A 24,179-nucleotide genomic window follows, 5' to 3' on the forward strand; every position below is an offset into this window, starting at 1 on the left:
CCCGACTCGAGCCCTGGTCTTAATTGTTTTCCTTGTGTTTATGTTTCGAATTTTATGACTTCCACTTCATTCGCTAATGATGTTTTCCTTGATTAAACAGCTACGTCGCAGAGATATGATGGTTATTTGGGAGGCGAAGGTCTGCAACTTGCACCTGGTGCGCGCACTATGACAGAAGTAGCAAAATACCAGTCGGACGGCACACTAAGCTAAGCATAGATTCACAGCTTAGGTGCTTTTAAGCCACACCCTTAATTACATCGGCCACGCCCCTTTGAGAGACCCCCCGTTTTTTCATCCCACTCAAAGCCCTGCTTACAGGTTCCCCAAATTGAATACCATCATAATGAAAAAACAATACAGACCTAGTTATAACATAACAGGTGTATTTGTAACACACGTTCACCCCAGCAACAGGGCATCTTAGCGCTGAAATAACAGATGTATATTGTTACCCAACTCAATGGTACTCATTTTATCAACCTCAAATGGATGAATGGCACTCAGCCGGACCCGCCGGAATTTGAACCTGTGACCATGAGGTCAAACACAGGCCCCTGCAGTGGATGCATTAGTCCACTGAGCCACCACCTTGCTCAAATACTAAGACTTTTGTGTTACAACATCTGCAATACAGCTGTTTCCTCAGTCTCACATGTAAACAAATGCTACCTCCTCAAGTTCTATACTGCTTATGCTCACCGTCCCAGTAAATTCTGATGTTCACTAGCTGTCCCAATCTCCTTGTCGACTTCCGCCCACGTATTACTTTTCCCACTATAAGACGACAGCAATGAGAATAAATTTGTTATGGAGCCACAATGATTCGAAGATGACCTACTTAAAAACCCTGCATGAGCACTGCAGACATAGGTGTTGCATGAGTTTTAAAGCAGATTCCAGGTTATTGCTATGCACAGAAGGGACAATATGTGATCACTGCCAAATTACACGATCATAACTGCTTCTTTCACTCGTGACAGTGTCACTTAAAGTGTGCCATGATGTGACAATTGGCACACATCGGCACACTAAAAAAACAGACATGAAAATGTCACCCATAGGCATACTGAAAACTAGACACTATGTTTAGCGTAAACGGAACGGGGTGCTTTGAAGGTTAAGCGACCGGAGAGGAAGGGTTAATTGATAGAGGAGAAAGTTATGATAGGTGTGTTAAGTTTATCTCCAAGTTGTCTCGATTGACGTACATAACTGAAAGCCCCCCCTCAAGCACTCCGTACGAGCGGAAAAGGATGAAGCGCTGCTTTGTCTTCTTTCTATTACTCTCTTGAATACGGGAACCGCCTAGCGTAACGTGTGACGTCATGAGCGTCGTTTGTTTACTGCTACGTGGAAGGAGGAAGTTACGGAAGCCGATCAGTGACAGCTATAGGCTGTTCCCACCTGAGCCGGGGACCCAGGGTGCCTGTGCCAAGGAGCTCCCACCTTCATGGGGCCCTAGCGACATCAGGCGTAGGGGAAACGGCGGACAGGGGTTTGGGTGGGCGTGGGCGAAGGCCTGGAGAGGACGATATTAGGAGGAAGAGAAGGATCCGTGAACTTGTGGTAGATTTGTGGCACACTGATGTTAATAAGGTGGTAAGAGGAAGATATACTGGCAGAGTATAATTCTAGGATGTGTTATATTGTCGGATCTGAGAGAGCCAAGTAGAGGTGCAGGGCCAGGATCACAAAGTCTGAGCAGGAAAGAAGAGGGTTGGTCCGAGATAGAAGCAGGTAGAGTGAGGGTAGGAGATCGGGCAGCGTAGGCTGCAGTGAAGTCGGGAGGAAAGGAGCAGTATTCCTAGGAAGGCCTTGCTCCCAAGGCCCCTCACCCGCTGCCAGCACTGGCGAAGTACCTGTCTGCCGGGGACATGAGTTGGTTCAACGCCTCTCACTTGTCCAGCTTCGCTAAACAGGCCCTTTCCCAGGCCCAGAAGTCAATCGACAGAGTTCTGGACATCCAGGAGGACGAGCATGCTTGGGGGGACACAATCCTCCCCACCTTTGAGCAAGGTATTTGAAGCCTCTGGCTCTCTTAGTCGGCGCGTGGTGGTTATGACTGAACAATATTATAATACTTTGCTTCTGGGCTTAGCCAGTGTGAGCTTGAGAAGCCATTGCCAACTGGTCAACTGGTAGTTTTTTTGGGTCTTGGCAGCTGCTGCCTTCCATGTTACAGAGGTTGTACTTATTTGACCATTATCGAAAAGTTGTTGGGTAAGAAATACATGAGTAATATAATAAGTACATCTTCACCGTGACAAAGATGGACAGATTATAAAAATGTTGATGCTGGCATGTATGCATGTTCTTTGTTTTTTCATTTTCAAGAGCACTGAGGTATTTTGTAACCACCTTTTGCATACTGTATAACCCAGCTTAAATGGAAGCTCTGCATCTATGGCATCCTTTAGCGCGCGTGGTGCCTGGTGCAACAGTATTTTTTTGCCCACCCCCACCAATGACCTCCTTCTCCACTGATTCCTTTACTACCACCCTCCATCAGTGCCCCTCATTTTTAGCCATATCTCTGACATGCATTTCATTTTTTTTTATAGTGCTACGTAGTTCACTCCCACTCAGTTCTGTAATCTGCATGGTACACATTCTTTGCAGCAGGCACATTAACCTTCTGTGCTACGGTAGAATGAGTCAAACCTCCCACTAGACAAAACTCCGATCTCTCTCCAGCAGGAACATTAATCACCAGAGTTATTTTGACAATTTTATTGTTGCCTGAAAACTGCTGGATAAACCAGGCTCTTTGGAGGTTGTCATTTTAAGCCATAAGTTATACCTCCCTAAAGCCGGCCCTGCATGCCCGTGATGGCTGGTATCCAGCGTTGAAGCTGCCAAAAGCCCTCTCCTTACAGCTGTGGTTGTCCTTATAGCTAACAACACTTTTCTTGGAACATGCAGAACGTTACCACCAGTGCTGGCCATTTCCCTGCTGTTGGTGTAAAAGGAGGCAGCAGGAGGTCACTTTTCACAGATGAGTCCCTGACTGGCTTAATGAAAGCAGTGATCTGATTACAAACATCTTGTAGCATCCCCAAATCACCGGATTCGTCCACATTTAGTTCTGTAAGGCTGGTGCATGTTGTTTGTTGAGATGGGGAGGGGGTTGGTGTATGGCAGCAGGTGGTGAAGGGTAGATGGGCAGGAAGGAAAGAGGACTGAAAGTATATTCAATACAGTGAGTGTGACACGTTAAAATGGTTAGAACAACTTTAAATTGCAGGAGTTATGGTAGACGGACTTTGCTGTGCACAGAGCAGAGAGCTCCGTGAGCCCCCTTAAAGATTGGTGACCTGGACCCTGTTCGCCCATGCCAAAAAACTTCACTACCTGCATACATCCATGGGTATGTTTAGTTTATGCACGGCACAGGGGGAGCAGCGCATTCTCACCATTAGGAGGGTCTGAGTATTCAGCTTTTTAGGTCTCGCTGAGCCAATGCGCATGCATTGATATGCAAGAGTTAAGTAGGGGCTCTCAAAAATGCTCCCAAAGTCTGCAGGCGGATCAGGCACAGTGCATGTGCGCCGGGCGCGCGCACCATTTGTCAGCCTGCCGCTTTTGGGAGGACTTTCACGGCCGCGTTGATGTTCTCAGTGAGCCGCGCATCCTCTGAGAACATCAAAGCGGCCGCGACAGTGCTCACCATTTGCCACCTCCTCCCTTATCCCACTTCTTGCTTGTCGTTGTTTGTTGGAGAGTGTTTGTAATTCTTTCATGCCGTTCTTAAAAATTGCTTTCCTCACTCCTATTCACTTCTGTTCACTCTTCCCACTTTTGCAATCGGTTTCTTTATTCCATTTTCTTAAACTAGTGCGATCGTTTTGGGCTAAGCATTTCTTGTGCTCGGAGTTTACCATGTGTTTCTGTCAATTTAAATTTGTACTTGCTTGTAACAGTTGAAATTCGATTTATTTCCAAAACAGTGGACAACTTCCATTTGTTTACATTTCCTCCTCACATACTTGCGGCTTAAGCTGTGAGCCCTGAAATAGAATAGTTCACTTACACAGCTTCGCGCCGCTGTTGTCTGTAAGTTGCTGTCAATTACTTTAATTACCCTTTGCTCTGACTTGCTGACACCTTTTCAAGGCGCGTTTTTGCCCAGATTCATGCTCCAAATCTTTTCAACATGTTCCTGTGATGTACAGGTATTCTTTGTATGTAAACTCTTTTTCCTGGGGAATTTAGGGATCCATCGGTCACTTTGTTCTCTTCACTGTTTTTTAAATAGTGTATATAGTGCTTACATGCTATTCTCAAATTACTTTAATCACTTCTATTCACTTTTATTCACTTTCACCACTTATGCAAACAATTTGTTTTACCTTTTTTTTCAACCTAAATACGATCGTTTTGGACTAAGCATTCATTATGCTCAGAGTTGACCATTTGTTCATGTCCATTTGTATCTATGCTTGCGTGTAACAGGCGGAATTCGAACTATTCCCAAGGCACTGGTTGAGTTTTATTTATTTATATTTCCTCCTTAAGTACTGGCGGCTTAGACTGTGAGCCCCGAAATAGAATAGTTCACTTTCAGAGCTACGCGCTGCTGATGTCAGTACATAACGGTCAATTACTTTAATTACCCTTCGCTCTGGCTTGACGATCCCTTTCCAAAGCTAGTTTTTACCCATATTCACCGATTTCAACGGTGTCCCCAGACGCTGCTTCCTTGTTTTCTCCACCCGGTGACTGTAGGCTCATGCTGTTACATTCCTCCATTGTTGAGCAGTGTTTATCCTTTTGCGATCTCTTTCACAAGTCATTAGTCCTTGACTTGATTCTGTGATCATACACGGCATATAACTTCTGATTCTGTCTGTTTCTGAATTTGATCACTCGTGTTGTTGCGAGTGTGTGTCAAGTTCAGTGCCAAGGTAATTGAATTCCTCACATTTAACTGGGCGCCGCTGTTTAGGGCTTGTCCTATTCCATTCCTATTGGGGCTAAACTAGGAGCTGAACTAAGCTCTGAAAAAAATGTGGATTTCCAGAAGTGCATGTGGTCTCGTGAATGCGCTTCACACTTCTTTCACAGCTTCACTTCAAAGGGCTCCGCTCCCCCGCCCACTGCTTCACACTTCACGGCCGCCAGGCCGTGTCTCCCATTTCTCCTCCCCCGCCCTCTGTTTCACACTTTTCACAGCCGCCAGGCCGTGTCTCGCATTTCTCCTCCCCCCCCCCCCTCCCCAGCCAGCACACTAAATAAAGGGGGCAGCGAGTAACCTCAGACTTACAATGTGCTATATCACTGCAAAGCGCTTCAAACAGGGTTTATTTCTCATGATAGAGCTGAAGCGGTAGAATCGGGAGAAAAGTGCAAATTTGACACACTTAAAAAGAAGGAAGAACTCTTATACACGCCACATCTAATTCCACCTAGACTATGCTTCTAAACTGCCTATGCTGCTTTTCCGAAAACCCACATTTCCAGAGTAAGAGTATCTTGGCAACCGCACTCCTGCAGTCACTGGTGGCTAGAGGTTGCTTCATCACTGGGATCGCCAGTGTGAAAGCCAAATGTGGTGGTTTGTGGAGTGTGGCCACTTTCCAACCACAATCACACCGACCCAGGCGGCTTGCCTCTTAAACATCATTTTCATCATCACTGGCCTAAAGTTGGAAATCTTCAGTGGTAAAACATGCTGAATGGTGTTCAAGTTATACATTTCTTGTGTCAAATCTTTGGAAGGATGATTGTCACATGTAATGAAGATAGAGGAATGTACCTGATAAATATTCATGGCCTCGATTCTATTTACAAATCCCGTGGCAACGGTAAGCGGCCCTACCCCCTTCACGAGGATGTGTGTGTGTGTGGTAGTGAGGGGGATGCTTTCACTTAACGACGTTGCTTCTTCCGTCCACAATGTTCCTGAGCGCTTATATAGGGCTAAATTATGAGGGGTTATTTTTAAATCACGCGGGGCATTCGTATACTCTACAGAGTTACAGCACGCCAACCAGGAACCACAAACTCCTTCCACATTGTCGCAAAAGTTCTCACGCATTTACCCCGTTTCACCCCACAGCCCCCATTACTCATTCTGCAGCCTAATTGTCACGCCTTTGTCTTGCGGGCCGTCGTCACGCTGTGGAATGGAGCTGTCCGCCTTTGTTAGCCGTTGCTCAGGGCAACCGTGGGATTTTACATTAATGAGCGAGCGCGGCAAACACCTTAAAATCGCAGTGATGGGGAATGGCTTTAAATGTAACTGTACACACAGTTCACCAAGTTATACAAGAAACCGACCAAGTTGGAATACACGAGCTCAGTGAAACGAGCAGAATATAAACAGGAAACAAGCATTGGCATAGCCAATAGGTCTCGCCTTTTTATTGAGGAAGCGCTCATTACGTTTCAACGTTCACCTCTCCCTCCCCTAGCCATTGCCACAGTATCTGTAACACAACAGTTGCATCCACGAATTTTCCAAACTTGGCCCTGCCAAGTGTTCTGCCTTCTCCACGCCTGACAAAGTATTTTGCTAACTGCCCACATTTACAAAGCTGATAGTTTTCATGAAATGGACAGTTCTGCAAAGCACGCGGTTTGCGACTTCACACACACACACACAAAAGGTGGCCAATTTCAATTGTAAAAATAGCATTTTAAGTTAACAAATACTGAAAATGTCTGTCCAAGTTGTCCCGGAGCCTCTAGGCCGAGGTGGTGCAAGAGGTGCCTCTTCCGCTTGCCAGCGGGAGCATGAAATTGCAGTTTTGCCGTGCGAACTGATGTGTATTCACCTCCACTGGATACAACTCTTCTGGAGCCTGGATTGTGCCTCCAGCCGCTATCATGCGGAGAGATGCTTGTTTACTTCTTGCCGGGCAGTGTAAATACACTCTTCAATTCCCCCCCCCCCCACCCCCCACCACAGATCTCCACTTTCTCGCCGGTCAGTACTTGACTGCAGATCACGTAACCATCCACATCATTCCTAATTATATAATAATCTACAAACTAAGCTAAAAAGAGCATGACAATAACATTCATTATCTTCTAATTCTTTTTATGTAGTATGCCCTCCCCCACCACATATCGCGGCCGCTCTTGTTCGCGCGACCAATGCTTGTCTCAATTGTCACAAAGCAGTGTGCAATAAACATCAGCTGGTACCTTGGGGTAGTGACGTACGCTGTGAGCCTGCCCCCAACCTGGCCATTTGTTACCACATAGAAAGACTCCTCTGACCCCCCACTCCTGGGAATGATAACATCAGGGCTTCTTCCGAGTTAAGACTGCACCTCCTGTAGCTTAAGTGTGCTGAGGGAGGGACCCACTTACACAATGGAAGCTTCCGAGGATGCTAAAGAGCTCTTAAACTGTACGTGTGTTTAGTCACTCACACTTATTCACTGACTTACACGAGTCTACAACTTTCACTTTTTAGTGGTGCATTGACATATGTGCAGAATACACTGTGGCTAAAGGCACGGGTCTGTGACATCCTCTGCAAACATTCCCGGAGGGCCAGCAATTTAAAACAAGCATTGGCATAGCCAATAGGTCTTGTTGGTTTTACTCATGGACCTATAATTATAATATGCTTTACAAGTTGGTCTGATTATCAGAAAATCAGAGCCATTCTCTAAGCTAACCTGTGTGGATGAGTAAGCTCCCCTTTTCAGGTCGAGCCTAAGGCAGCGCATGCGCTGCTTGCTCCATACCACACCCACAGCCACACACACACACCCACAACCACACACAACCACAACCACACACAACCACAACCACACACACACACACACACAACCACACACAAAACCACAATCACACATACAACCACACACACAACCACACATACAACCATACACACACAACCACACATACAACCACACACACACACACACAACCACACATACAACCACACACTCACCTACACACACACAACCACACACACACAACAACCACACACACAACAACCACACACAAACACAGCCACACACACACAACCCCCACACACACAACACACACAACCCTACACACACAACCCTACACACACACCCACACACACACACAACCACACACACAAAGCCACACACACACAACCACACAACCACACACATACACAACCACACACGCAACCACTCACACAACCACACACACCTAACCACACTCATACACACAACCACACACACACAACCACACAGTCAGTGCACACTTTCACCAGGCACAGATAGCATCAGTCGCTTTCACCAGCAGTAACCACCAGACGTCAGTGCACTCTTTCACCAGCACACACCACCAGACGTCAGTGCACTCTTTCACCAGGATCAAACACCACCATCCGTCAGTGTACGCTTCCACCAGGCACACACCACCAGACGTCAGTGCACGCTTTCACCAGGCACAAACACACCACCAGCCGTCAGTGCACGCTTTCACTAGGCACACACTCACCACCAGCCGTCAGTGCATGCTTCCATCAGGCACACACACCACCAACCGGCAGTGCACAATTTCTACAGGCACACACACCACTAGCCATCAGTGCACACCTCAATTGTTAACGCATCCACACAGCAATCGCAGTATGGTGCACTTTACTTTTAAATATATTCATTTAAAGTGCAGAATGCCACCATTGCTACAAAAATAAATACAATTTTTTTTACCTACAATTTATAGACTTTTGTTGCAATTGGTGTTGCAATATTTATGTGCCTTTCTACCCTCTGCATCACCACATCATCACTCAGCGCTACCCCAGCATCACTCAGCACCACCACATTATCACTCAGCGCCACCACATTATCACTCAGCACCACCACAGCATCACTCAGCACCTCCACAGCACCACTCAGCACCTCCACAGCACCACTCGGCATCATCACTCGGTGCTACCCCAGCATCACCACATTATCACTCAGCACCACCACATTATCACTCAGCACCACCACATTATCACTCAGCACCACCACATTATCACTCTGCATCACCACATCATCACTCAGCGCTACCCCAGCATCACTCAGCACCACCACATTATCACTCAGCACCACCACATTATCACTCAGCACCACCACAGCATCACTCAGCACCTCCACAGCACCACTCAGCATCATCACTCAGCGCTACCCCAGCATCACTCAGCACCACCACATTATCACTCGGCACCACCACATTATCACTCGGCACCACCACAGCATCACTCGCACCACCACAGCACCACTCAGCACCACCACAGCACCACTCAGCACCACCACAGCACCACTCAGCACCACCACAGCACCACTCAGCACCACCACAGCACCACCACAGCACCACTCAGCACCACCACAGCACCACTCCGCACCACTCAGCAGCACCACTCAGCAGCACCACTCAGCAGCACCACTCAGCAGCACCACTCAGCAGCACCACTCAGCAGCACCACTCAGCACCACCACTCAGCACCACCACTCAGCACCACCACAGCATCACTCAGCGCCACCCCAGCATCAATCTGCACAACCATTCAACAACAACTGGTTCAAATATGTTCTCTCAATGTTTCAAGCTTTATTACAAATGTCACAAAAAGATGTTAATATTTCACTTTTGTTCCTGGATATTCGTCACAATAAAATACACTGAACATAATCTTCACAAACGTTATTTACAAAAGTTTAAGCTATTGCCATTATAAATTACAATGACTTTTATTTAAGAATTAATTATTTAAAAAAATTAAGCCATTGTAATTTGTAATATCAATACATCTAAGTCATGTAAATACAAAACATGTTGCATTACAAATGCTATAGGTGTCACATTTGCGAAAGTTATAACTATTGGCATTGTAAATGACAAAGCTATTAATTTAGCTATTTTCAAAACCAACACATAAATAAAAAAATTGTCATTTACAAGACCAATAGCTCAAACTTTCCAAATGCGAGACCTATTGCATTGCAAATGCTTGTTTTTCCTTGTAATTTTGTCAAACCAACAGATTCCTGTTCCACAGCGCGCTCAGCCATCCAGTGCTGACATCACACACACCCACACACACAACCACACACACCTACACACACACAAACACAACACAACCACACACACACACAACCACACACACACACAACCACACACACACTACCACACACACACAACCACACACACACACACACAACCACACACACAACCACACACACAACCACCAGCATACACACAACCACACACAAACACAAGCACACACACAACCACAAACACACAACGACAAGCACACACACACACAACCACAAACACACAACCACAAACACACACACAACCACAAACACACACACAACCACAAACACACAACGACAAGCACACACACAACCACACACACATACAACCAAAACAACACACACACAACCACACACACAACCCCACACAACCACAAACACCACACACAACCACACACAACCACACACTATTGCACACAACCACACACAACCACACACAACCACACACAACCACACACAACCACACACAACACCACACACAACACCACACACAACACCACACACAACACCACACACAACACCACACACAACACCACACACAACACCACACACAACACCACACACAACCACACACTATTGCACACAATCACACACAACCACACACACACAACCACACACACACACACCACACACACACCACACACAACACCACACACAACACCACACACAACACCACACACAACACCACACACAACACCACACACAACACCACACACAACACCACACACAACACCACACACAACACCACACACACCACACACACACACACACACCACCACAAACACACACCACCACACACACACAACCACAAACACACACCACCACACACACACACAACCACACACACACAACCACAGACACAGCCACACTTTCAACAGGCACAGACACCTTCAGTTGTCAGTGCACGCTTTCACCGGGCACAAACACCACCAGCCATCGGTGCAAGCTTTAACCGGGCACAAACACCACCAGCCATCAGTGCACGCTTCCACCAGACACACACCACCAGACATCAGTGCACGCTTTCACCAGGCACACACACCACCAGCCGTCACTGCACGCTTTCACCAGGCACACACACACACCACCAGCCGTCACTGCACGCTTTCACCAGGCACACACACACACCACCAGCCGTCACTGCACGCTTTCACCAGGCACACACCACCAGCCGTCAGTGCACGCTTTCACCAGGCACACACCGCCAGCCGCCACTGCACGCTTTCACCAGGCACACACACTACCAGCCGGCAGTGCACACTTCCACCAGGCACATACACCACCAGCCATCAGTGCACAATTTCTACAGGTTCACACACCACCAGCCATCAGTGCACACATCAATTGTTAACGCATCCAAAATTAACTATTGTATCAATCGCAATATGGCGCACTTTATTTTTAAACATATTAATCTAAAGCGCAGCATGTTACCATTGCTCCAAAAAGAAATAAACATTTTTTTGGCCTACAATGCCAATAGCTCAAACTTAATTAATGCGAGACCTATTGCATTGCAAATGCTTGTTAGGAGTCCTGTCGCCTAATGTATTCCAAACTAGTGTGGGCACTGTCAGTTATATTTACTGCTGTTTAAAACCTTAAGAGCTAGTGAGTGTACCGTGGTAATTCTCTGTACGTAGGCCACCCTGAAAAACTAACCAGGAAACTGCAGGTGATGCAAAATGTGTCTGCTAGAGGCATTCCGTTTTGTAAATGTAATGGCCCTTTTTTCATAACTTTTATCAAACCTCCGCTTGTTCCCTGTGGCAAAACAGGTTTGGTTTAAATGCCTGTGTTTTTTGTCACACATCAATACATAATCTTGGATCCGCTTTTTAGGTCGAGCTGGTTTTAGCAGTGCGAAGCACTGCGTCCAGCCGACATCTATTGTTACTGACTGCACTGCGTCCAGCCGACATCTATTGATACTGACTTCCTGGGAATGTGAGACAGGGGATGGGCACGCGCAGGAGATTCTCCCATGTGAGCGCGCACATTCACCCACACGCCGTGCACATCTCCTGTCTTACATTGCCAGGAAGCGGATAACACACACACGCAGACACACGCAGACACACGCAGACACACGCAGACACACACACACGCACGCACACACACACACACACACACACACACACACACACACACACACCCCTCCCCCAGCAAGTGCACGCAACTTTTGTTCACACAGCCTCCAAGCTCTCACTTACCGGCTCGGTCCTTGCCCGGGGCTCTCCTCAGCACTCGGGAGCCCTGTGTTGCCTCTGGTGCCATTCAGTCTTCGCCCGGTCCCTCTGATTGGGCCAGGGACTTCAGCATTCAAGCTGCAGGGTTCCGGACGTTCTCCTGGCGGTTCCTTCCTGTTTCTTTTGCAGGCCCCGCCCACGTCCCAACGAAGGCTGCCTGACTTCCGCGAAGCTCCCCGGCGTCTGAGCGGTAGTTTGCATGTTGCGAGTTTCTGCTCCCAAAGAAGTGCACGTTAATTAGTAACTCCTGGTGTTCGGATGGGATCGATAAACGCTTCGCTGTCTCAGCATGGAGTCTCCAAAATGGGCTTGTGCGGGTTTCCCAACCTTTCTTTGCAAACTGCCTGCTCACCAGCGAAGCGGGTCTTGCTCTCAAACTGTGATCTTCGGCATGTGTGTGGAGCAGGCCTACTTTAATCCTCAGTCGGACTTCTTACGGCTTTAATTGCTATTGCGGTCCTTCTGATACTTTTCATCTACAGTGCCCGATAGTTGGGATCGCAGCTTGTAGAGAGAGGTGAGAGTCTAAACGTTCGCTCTTCATTTTAAGAGAGGTGGTTTTCGGACGTTCAGTCGCGTCAAATAAGTGTAAGCCCTACGCTTTTAACTCTTGCAACCTGCGTGACATGTGGGTACATTTGCTACGGCACTCCAAGATTAACTTTTGTCTCGGTTATTTGCCAGTCATCCTCCAAGGGAGGCACTCTGTCTGGATGAACGATCGACGTCTTTGGTGGGTGACTAGCTGCTGTTCTCCATTGCCATCATGCCCCTTTGAAACGCTTTTCCTCTGTAGGTTGTTTAATTGGTCATGCCATTATTTTAGGCCAGCAGTTATTAGAAATGCATTTTCTAAGTGCAAGTATACGTAGTTAATAGTCGGAACTGAACTTTACATTGGCTCTATTATACGAGATTCGCTGAACGAGTACCTGATGACTGCCAGGGGCGCCGCTAGATGTTTTTTAGAGGGAGTCATACGAGGAGGTTCATATAAAACTGGCATTCAAGCTATAACGGGGAATCATAAAGTATGTATGTTCCGCTGAAAGCTCAAGCTACACTCTGCGCGATGTCCTCTTGCACCTCGAAACATGCTTTCATGTGGCTTCTATCTGCCACACACACTCTAACTTCAAGTGTCAAGAATGAGACAGTCCATCATTGATGTAAAACAGGATTACAAGATATCCAGCTAGTGGCTGAAATACACAACTAGAAAACATGACCCAGCTTCCCTGCTTGTTTTTGTGAGACTAGGTGACTATTTGATTTCCCTGAACCTCCTTTTCAGGTATCGCCTGCGACAACTCGTGTTCTCTCGCTTGCAAAATATACTATTGTATGCAACAAGGGGCTTGTAGACAACCTATTGGTTAACATTCATTGCCTTCGTTGTTGCTCTTATCTGCTGCCTTTTAATTGGCCATCAGGTGCTGGCTTCACTTCTTTAGGCTAGAGCATAGGCCACATACTGATTGCTTCAGTTGACTACTGTCCTTCTGCTGCTTGTGCTGTGATTGAGGTGCTGCTTTACAATTTTCTTCCTTGTCATTCTTGTTTAACCTCTTTTAATTTGTGTGTGTTTTACTATGCCACTCACTTCAGATAAGCCCTTTTCTCGTTTGAAACAACATGCCCACAGTTTTCTAATTCCTGGAAAACAGTTCCCTGTAATTGTTGTGAAAAGATAACCGCCCGGTATTGTTAATTACGTGAGCAAAATGCTTCAGCTACAATAAAAGGCAGGGAGTCTCCTCTGCTGTAAAACTGAGGGAGAGGCAGACAACTAGACAGGTCGTCTTGCCAGGGTGCCTGCTTGCGTGAAACTAAATGTAAGTTTGCGCAACTGGTCAATCTGCAAAAGTAAAGACTGCTCAGAGCCCATTGAGCTGTGAAGTGTGTGAACATTTGCACTATGTACAGCCTGGGTATTATCAAAATATATATTTTGTAAGCACTTTTTCTTATTTTGCACTTTTTGTAGCATCCTATTTTATTCTGTGTGTAATTCAAGTTTAAAATAATGAATTGTATAGTCACATTGCTCTCTGTCAGACTGAAACCTCTTGGCACTAAATATACACAAGTCACTATTCTCCTCTGCTCCAACCGGGATTCAATTGTGTTTTTAAAGTGCAATGGTGCAATGTCCACTGCTTAACTTAATATGTGGTGCGTTATTTTATATGTAGTTACCTGAAGGTGAACGGCCAAAAAAAGTTAGAGAAATTTAATTTAGCCATTCCTTTGACCCTGCCCCCATGCTCACTCACCACACCACTATGGCGCACAGCATCCCAGTTCCCATACTTTTCCTAATACACTTCGACCACTGGATTTATAAAGCGTGGCTAATCACCTGATGGGGGATCCAGGCGGTTGCAGGTCCAGGAGGCTTATTCGAACAGCCAGGACAACAACACGTAGCATAACAAAACATAGCATAGCATAACAAAACAAACAAAACATAGCATAGCATAACAAAACACAGCATAGCATAACAAAACAAAGCTTAGCATAACAAAACACAGCATAAGAAAGCATAGCATAACAAAACATAGCATAGCAAAACAAAGCATAGCATAATAAAACACAACAAAACATAGCATAGCTCAACAAAACATAGCATAGCAAAACATAGCATAGCAAAACATAGCATAGCATAGCAAAGCATAGCATAGCATAACGAAACATAGCATAGCATAACACAGCATAGCATAACTAAACAGCATAACAAAACACAACAAAACATAGCATAGCATAACAAAATAAAGCATAGGATAGCTAAACACAACAACACAGCATAACAAAATATAGCAAAACACATCAAAACATAGCATAGCTTAACAAAACACAACAAAACAGCATAGCCAAACATATAATAGCATAGCAAAACATAGCATACCAAACAAAACAGGGCAAAACAAAGCATATCATAATAAAACATAGCATAGCATAACAAAACACAGCACAGCATAGCATAGCATAGCATAGCATAGCATAGCATAACAAATCCAAGCATAGAATAGCAAAACATAGCCTAGCAAAACAAAACAAAGGATAGCAAAACAAAACATAGCATAGCATACAGCATCACTCCGCACCACCACCGCATCACTCAGGGGCACCACAACATCACTATGTGCTACTACAGCATCACTGAACGCCACAGCATCACTCGTTCGCCATCACATCACTCAGCGCCACCACAGCATCAATCTGTGCAACCATTCAACAACACCTAGTTCAAATATGTTCTCTCAATGTTTCAAGCTTTATTACAAATGTAACAAAAGATGTTAATATTTCACTTCTGTTCTTGGAATTTCGTCACAATAAAATACACTGAACATAATCTTCACAAAAGTTATTTACAAAACGTTAAGCTATTGCCATTATAAATGACAATAACTTTTATTTAAGTATTAATTATTGAAAAAAAATTAAAAGCCATTGTTATTTGTAATATCAATACATGTAAGTCACGTAAATACAACACATATTGCATTACAAATGCTATAGGTGTCACATTTGCAAAAAATTTATAACTATTGGCATTGTAAATGACAAAGCTATTAATTTCGCTACTTTCAAAAACAAAACATAAATACAAAATTTGTCATTTACAAAACCAATAGCTCAAACTTTCCTAATGTGAGACCTATTGCATTGCAAATGCTTGTTTGCAATGTAACTTCACAAGATGTGCACCATTAGGAATTCCTATATTATCTAACGCTAATCCTTTAAAAGTTCCTAGGTCCAGTATTGTATTGCAACATTTTGATAGTGCTTACTATCCCTATGTGATGCACTGAAGCACTTGCCTACATGGGTAGCATGTTACACCGGGTTCGGTGTGTGGTTGGAAGGGTGTTGTCTCTTTGTTTTGATCCTGTGTGGAAAGTGTTTCTATGTCGTGTGAGGACCACGGAGGTGCCATTATCATGTTTTGGGACACGGCGCTTAGCAGTCTGGTGTATGAGGAAGTGTGAGAGACAAGCACACAGTTTATGGTTTTCTGTATGCTGGCGGCTTTAACCAGCTCTTCACGTCTCTTTATGGTATTTCTTATTTTTGTAGTCCACTTAGCTGGGTTTATTTTAATGAGCAGGCGTAAGTTGGAGTAAGACATGGATCAGAGATCTGCTGGGATGGTCATTGTCGCTATCATCCCATATCTGATTGCCACTGTTAGATGTCAAAAGTGGCTTATAGCATGTAACTAGCTAGGGCCCACAGTGGTAAACTAAATTAAAGTCTTCTGTTGACCAGTGGCATGTGACAGACCTCTATTCAATTTGGATGGGTGATTTATTGCTGTGGACTGGTACAGTGCTGAGTAATATACATGACCTGTAGCAGTTTTGTTTTATGTGAGGGGGATATCAAGCAGTACAAGGAAATTGTTATGCAGTCTGTATGAACTATTATCGACTGCTCAACCTCTGAGTGTTATGATATAAATGTGTGATATGTATTGTAATTGCAATTATGTAGGACTTGCTAAAGAGGTTGTGTAGCTCTTTACGCCAGGCAGCATGCTGCTCCGAAATCCAGCATTAGTAGTTTCTTTTTGGTTTGTTGGATATTGAGATTACTCTTGCGCTCGTTTTGACAATAAATTTTATTGGGTTTTGAATTTGAATTCGACAACAAACTGCACCATTTAGAGCTACATAGTACATTAGCAGGATAGGGGACAAACACATCGCAATGACATCATGATCACAGAAAAGAAATGCAGAATAGCATATCCATGTACACCTGGAGAGCGGACCACATCATCTCATTCGTCGAGTACCCCAACCCATTTCACCCACATGCGATGGAATTTCTCGGGGCACCCCCTGGCTACGTATAGAGGCCGCTCCTGCACAGCACACCAGTCCACCCCCCTGGCGCCAGCACCTTAAGAGTGGGAGGGGCGATGTCCAACCAGTGAGCAGTGATGTTCCTCTTGGCAACCACCAAAGCAGTATTGAGGAAGAGCTTCTCAGCCCTGGAACGTGCAGACTGTCGGTGACGCCCAGCAGAACGCGAATGGGATCAAGGGGCACCTCCCAAGCCAGGACCCCTGTCAGGTCTTGTGTTAACAAATCCCAATACCCCTGAATTGCATTGCAGAGCCACACCATATGATAAAAGTCAGCGCAGATCTGCATGACTCCAAAGGACGCTATGCAATTTGTTAAGCACTGGAGCGGCGGGACGCGATCAGAATGGCTGATGATGATGCAGAATATGAAGATTAGCATACAACTGCAGGTTGTAAGCTGGTTCTGTTTGATATAGATGTGTATAACCACACTGTAGTTAATTTTGCACTCTTTTCCGGTCTAAATTATCTCTTAGCGCCAGGAAGCCCGCATGGTTACAGTGCGCTCTACAAATACCTAATAATAATAATAATTATCGCATCTTTACATGGCCAAAATGATGTCTACCTGAGACCCTAGTGGAGGACTGTGCTGTGCAGTGTTAATACGTGGAAGGGGATGTATTGGAGATGTTGTATATTGTTAGGACATATCTAAATGAACATGAACATGCCTGAGATGCTACACTGGTGGCAGTGCCGGACATATAACTGTACATGCACCTAAAGTGTTAGCTGTGTCATGGGCGCTGGGTGGGTGGCATGGGGTAATGTGATAAACACTGATTGGTTTGCTCGTTCTACAATGTTTAATCATCCTTCTGATCCCTGGCACACCTGGGTGAGAACACGATAAATATGTGGAATACAGCGGAGTGTTATGTTATGCCGTCTCTGTTCATAGTTGCGTATTTGTAATCAGACACTTTGCAATGGCTGCCACGGTTTTGGGACCCGGGACTATTGCTTGGTGAGTTAGTATAGGAAGCAAAGAAGTTGGATGCGTTAGTGGAAATAATAGATTTGCCCTGACCCCCCCTGGTACCAACATGGGGGTCGATGGGCGCCTGGTGTCCTCCATGAGGGTACAACCCACGCAGTTTAAGGGGGGGGGGGGGGGTTTGTAGGCTGTGAGCGGGCTAGCTACTCACGGCAGGAAGGGGGGGTGGCTTTGTTTATGATGTTTTTTGCACTAGGATTCCTTCACATAATTGGGATGCTTAAGTGGGTGGGGGGCTCAGTTGGGGGATTGTTTCAAGGCTGCGTTGTACAGAGCAGAATGCATGGAAGTGTAGAATGTGTGGCAAATAGCACAGGTACAAAGTATATAGATATTACTATGGTAATGAGCACCATTGATGCCATTGGAGGGTGGTAAGGTAACATGGGTAACATGGAATGTCAGGGGTCTTAACAACCCAAAGAAAACGAGACCGGTATTGGTTTACCTGGATCGGCACAACGTACAGGTGGCATTGTTGCAAGAAACCACTTAAACAAACAAGCGGCTGATAAAGTGGCCACTAGATGGGCGGGGGTGAGATTGGCATTGTATTACTCCTCCTATGCAAGGGGGGTTATGATCTTGGTTAGGAAAAATCTTCAGTTTGTAATATCACATGTGGATATAGATAACGCTGGTCGATATATAATAGCGCAGGGGAAACTGTGTGGTATGATGATGACTATTCTTAATATTTACGGCCTCAATGCTGATGACCCTGATTTTTATAAGGTGCTATGGAGCAAGGTCTATAGGCTACAACCAACTGCCATTGTCTGTGGTGGTGATTTCAATGTAATACTAAACCCAGCACTGGGCACCACACTAGTTCGGACCCCTCTGTTAAAAAGACTACGCAAGCTATTAAGAATGGTTATTAAAACGTATCACTCCTAGACATTTGGCGATTACGGCACCCAGGGGCGCCAGAAGGTACTTGCCACTCCTACGCACATCAATCTTGGTCCTGCTTGGACTATTGGTTGACTACCAATGACATAGACTCGCTAGTTACGAAAGCTACCCACTTACCCAGGACACTTTCTGACCACTCCCCATCGTTATTTACTATGATTATACCCATGTTCATCCGCCACAGTTCCAGTGGCGATTGCAATCTTCTGCTCTACAAGATGAGGTGTTCCGGGAGGGTGTCCGGAAAGCCATTGTGCAATACTTTGAGGACAACTCTGGCTCAGTCGATTGGGCATCTTGTGGGAAGTGTTCAAGGTGACAATACGTGGGGTGTGCATCGGACTTAAGGCTGGGGTGCTCAAATATCTTCAGGGTTCTATGAAGAGCCTTGAACAAGAACTAATAGGGCTCGAGCATCAGTATGACAATGTGTCGTATGCCACTATGATAACTATAATTTGTTCGTAAATTACTGAATATAATGAATAGGCAGACCTGGAGGTGAAGCATATGTCCCGGCACTGGGCGGCTAGGTACTATGGAGAGGGAGGGCGACCAGGTAGAGCTTTGGCGGCTAAAATAACGGAACCATAGGCAAAAAACAGCGGTGCGCAATCAATTATGGAAGGGGAAAATAGACACTGTGACAACGAGGGCATCATGGCCTCCTTTGTAAATTACTATACGGATATGTATAGGAGGAGACCAACTGCTGATGAGCCTGAGATAGCACAATATTTAGAAGAAGAAGTGGCCTTAGTATGGTTATCAAAAGGACATCTAGATTTTTTAATGCATCCGCTGACATTGGATGAAATACGTGACACTATCAATGCGCTGCTGAATGGCAAAGCCACAGGCACAGATGGACTCCCAGCGGAGTTCTACAAAGAATATCTTGACATATTGGTGCCTCACCTGCCATGTTCGAAGATACCTACGAACAGCAAAAACTACCTGACACGCTCCGTAAGTCACTTATTATAGCCCTGCATAAACCGGGTAAGGAACCTGATCAGTGCGAATCATATCGGCCGTTATCTTAAATGAACACGGATGTTGAGATCCTAGCTAAGGTGCTCGCCACTAGGCTGCAGTTACTACTGCCTGTGATGGTGTTACCAGATCAGTCGGGATTTGTCCGTGCCCGTTCCACAGCACACAATTTGAGGACACTTTTTGCAGTAATGCATCTTCTGGAACCCACTTTGCCTGCTGCGGCGGTCCTGCTGGACACCACGAAAGCATTGGACTCTGTCTCCTGGCAGTATATGCTGGGGGGTGTTGCATCGGATGGGGGTGCCGTTTATATATTCTAACTGGATCAAGCTGTTATACACTGATCCAATGGCTTGTGTACGTATCAATGGTAGAACGTCTGACACATTCCCGATTGGGCGAGGGACAAGACGAGGTTACCCTCTGTCGCCTCTTATATTTGCGATAGTGTTGGAACCACTGGCTTGCATATTGCGACATCGGCATGCACAAGCAGCGCTCCTCTTTCAACAGCGACCATTAGCGGTGTCCATGTACGCCGACGACATGGTTTTGTATGTACGTGAACCGGAGATATATTTGGAGCAACTCATAAGGGAATACATTACATTTGAATGGCACTCGGGTCTGGGTATAAACTGGAACAAGTCGGTTGTGCTCTCCTTAACAGAGTGCACAAAGCGGTTGCAATTGGAATACCCAATGGAATGGAGTGACAAGCCTGTCAAATATCTGGGAGTCTGGGTTCACAAATATCCGCAAACTGTTATACGCACAAAATATGGAACTGTGGTTGCCCGACTTGAGGAACAAGTCACTAGGTGGATACAGCTCCCTTTAACATTCGCTGACAGAGTGGCTTTACTTAAAATGGTGGTCCTCCCGAAATTTCTATATTTAGTTGTCAATATACCCATCATTTTGCGGCAACATTTTTTTACTATGCTGCGTGGGAAATTGATCACCTTGGTTTGGAGAGGGAAAAAGCCGCATTTATATGGGAAATGTTAACATTGCCATATGAAAAAGGGGGGTTTAGAGTGCCCAACAAGCAGTTATACTACTTGTGCGCGCAAGCCCAATATGCACCTTTACTGGCAGAACGCGCCACCATATACGCCAGGTGGCGGCGGAGGCTGGTGCGGGTCACCCAATACCACTGAAAGCAATGGTGGTCAATGACACGACGGTATTTGAGAAAGATGAAATTGATACGGTACAATGTACAAATCACGCCTGGAGAGAACTTGGGAAACATGCCCGGCGATTGCCGCTATACGCGCCAGCATTGCCTCTTCTCCACCATGGGAAGATATCTGTGACGTGTGAAGTAGGATCACAAAAAAGTTTGCAAAATGTGGGTAAGCTCACTATGTGGGATATGTATCAGGGTGGTGAATTCATTGGACTCCAAGCTTTTTTGAATGATGGGAACGGGTCTGTTATGTCAACCTTTACATACAGTAGGCTGCGATTAAAGCTTTATACCCTTGTTTTCCAGACGAGCCCCCTACTCTGGCGGCTTTACAACACATCTACATCACACAATCCAGAGCTAAAATGATTACACGCTTATATAATGCCTCGCAGGCAGATGAGGTGGATGTGAGTGTAGGCCCAGCGGGTAAATGGAACGACATATTGCCGCAGGTACTAACAGAAGATGAATGGGAAACATATTGTAAACTAACTGGACAGTTCACTGCAAATGGAAATCTGCATTTGATTCACTATAAATATGTTCATCAGATGTACTATACGCCAACGCAACTTATAAATGGGTTGAGGGACTTGAATTGCTGTAGACTATGTGGTGCAGATGCTGCAGATTTTAAACATTTAGTGTGGAGCTGTCTTAAAGTAGCTGGATTTTGGGAGAAACAGAAGCGTTGACAGATATGGTGGGAGAGCCTATGGTCTGTAATATGAATGTTTGCCTTCTAGGAAACATGCTGCACCTTAAAGCTTGTAATTGCAAGCTGATTGCTTTGGCTTTATTATTGGCCAAACGCAGGGTCTCAATACATTGGGATGGTAGACCAGCACTACGGTTTCCGCATTGGCTGAAAGATATTGCATATTACCGAGATCAGCTTATTTGTTATGGGGAAGTACTGCCAAGAGCCTCCAGACCACGTGACATTTGGGGACCGTTTTACTGCCTATGTATTAGCTAGATCGCCTGACTGATGGAATTTCATATATTGATGATGTCTTTTAATGTGTAACTATATGGTCTATGATTCTATTATATCATAACTGCTCGTGATGTAACTGTGCCAACTGACTGATATGACATTGTACCAACTTGCTGCTCTGTATTCTGTACTGCAATCATAATGAACCTGATTGTTGATGTTGTTATACTATGAAAAATGTATAAATACATTTTTTTTTAAAACCTATGGCATTAGATTAAGTAAACATGCATCTAAGCCCTGTGCGTGTGTGGCACATTTTGCAGGTTCAAGACCGTAGCAGCTATATACTATTTACAAATTTTTCAAGTGAATAAGCAGCCTGAGGGTTATACGAGGTCTGATAAGAAAAACATTGAAGATTCAAGAAACAAAAGAGGCAGCTGGTTCGATCAGTGTATGTACTGCAAGCGGTCATACACGTTTTTGGTGTGGAGATACAATTGTCTATAGGGTCGCAAACACATCAAGGTTTGGCCCCGGGACAGTCAAATACCACGAGGAAGTCGTGCACTCTAATGGATGCTACTCATGGTCTACATAATTACATTTTAGTGCTTTGAGATATAAATGACAAAACTCATGGTCAAGACTGTAGCGGCATTAAGTACAGACTTTGGAATTCGTGACTCATTATTTGGTTAGACCATCTGGTACATCGTACGAACATTTTGAGCTTTGGAACACACAAATCGGACGTGCAAACCCAGAATCATCTACATTGGACTTAACTATCTCGTTATTCCCAAATTGTCTTGAAAAAGTCTGAGTACAGACAAAACACATGTCTGCTAAATTTTGTGCTGGGCATCCTTAAGAAACTAATAAAAAGACAAAGAACTATCAACTGATGACATTCTTGGACTATTGTTAATGCTCTGTAGATTATCTGTCTCATTGGAATGTCCACGTATGCTTACTAACATATTGGAATCTAGACTGGGTTTAGTTTTTATCCAAACTGTTTTTGGATTGGTATACAGAGCAATAGGTGTGCTGTAACAGTTTTTTTCTTGTATATTGATATGCATGTTACCTTGTAACGTGCTGGTAGCACCTCTAGGTAGATGTTCTAAGCTACTTTAGCACCCTGCTGTAACCATAGCAACAAAATTATTCAAACTCATTATTGTTAGTTATAGACACGTAACTCTTATTGATGTGCGGTTCTTTCCCTCATACTGAACACTACTACCTATCAGTCATTTCGTATCTACCATTATGTTGAGCACCATAAAAGGGGTGACAGCATCCGTGGCTATACGCCAACACCTGAGGGAATTCACTTCCGCACCGCAGGAGCGCAAATTACCTAAGATTATCAAAAATACTTATGCCTCTCTAGGCAGAGATAATCTGGGAGTCAAACCTGGGAAACCAATAGCTCTGAAAGAGATAACTGTAAGCAAGCACCCGAGAAATGGGATAATAAACAAAAAAAGAAATCGAACAAAACACAGTCATGGGTGAGTCTACTCAACAGGAACACACTGATCGGAGATATAATTTGCAAAACTGTGACAACATTGGAAAAGCCTGACCAGTATCGGGATACTGATACACGTTCATCTAGTTCCTTTCAGGAAACATCCGAAAAAGCTTTCAGGGAAAGACTGACGGTCAGAGTACAGATCGGAGGAGGGAGTCAAGCCGTAAAGGGAGACAAATCGCACTTCGGACTACATCATTAAACAGGAAGGAAAACAAAAGACTTCAAAAGCCCAATTTAAAAAGATAGTATCGGGATTAAAATTTGAAATGCCCAGGCTACTGAGAACTTTACTTCTCAACTGGGAATGGGCAGTGACAATGCTGGACAGCACAGCCGAAGTCACCATAGCTTGCCAGAACCTAGTGGACTTTCTGGGGGTAGTAGCGCTGAGGGAGCGTATCATGGTGGAAACACCTGAT

General features: G+C 45.0%; 1 protein-coding gene across 1 annotated transcript in view; it reads left to right on the forward strand.

The window, feature by feature from the left end:
• Nucleotides 1–1,345: 1,345 nt before the first annotated feature.
• Nucleotides 1,346–24,179, forward strand: part of LOC144783370 (TATA element modulatory factor-like) — a 131,408-nt gene continuing 108,574 nt past the window's right edge. Inside the window, exon 1 of the mRNA XM_078662376.1 lies at nt 1,346–2,019. Within this exon, the coding sequence (XP_078518502.1) occupies nt 1,878–2,019 (142 nt within the window). The 5' untranslated portion in view covers nt 1,346–1,877. The remainder of the gene's footprint in view (nt 2,020–24,179) is intronic.

The sequence above is a fragment of the Lissotriton helveticus genome, chromosome 9 (assembly GCF_964261635.1).
Source record: "Lissotriton helveticus chromosome 9, aLisHel1.1, whole genome shotgun sequence".
NCBI classification, from domain to species: domain Eukaryota; kingdom Metazoa; phylum Chordata; class Amphibia; order Caudata; family Salamandridae; genus Lissotriton; species Lissotriton helveticus.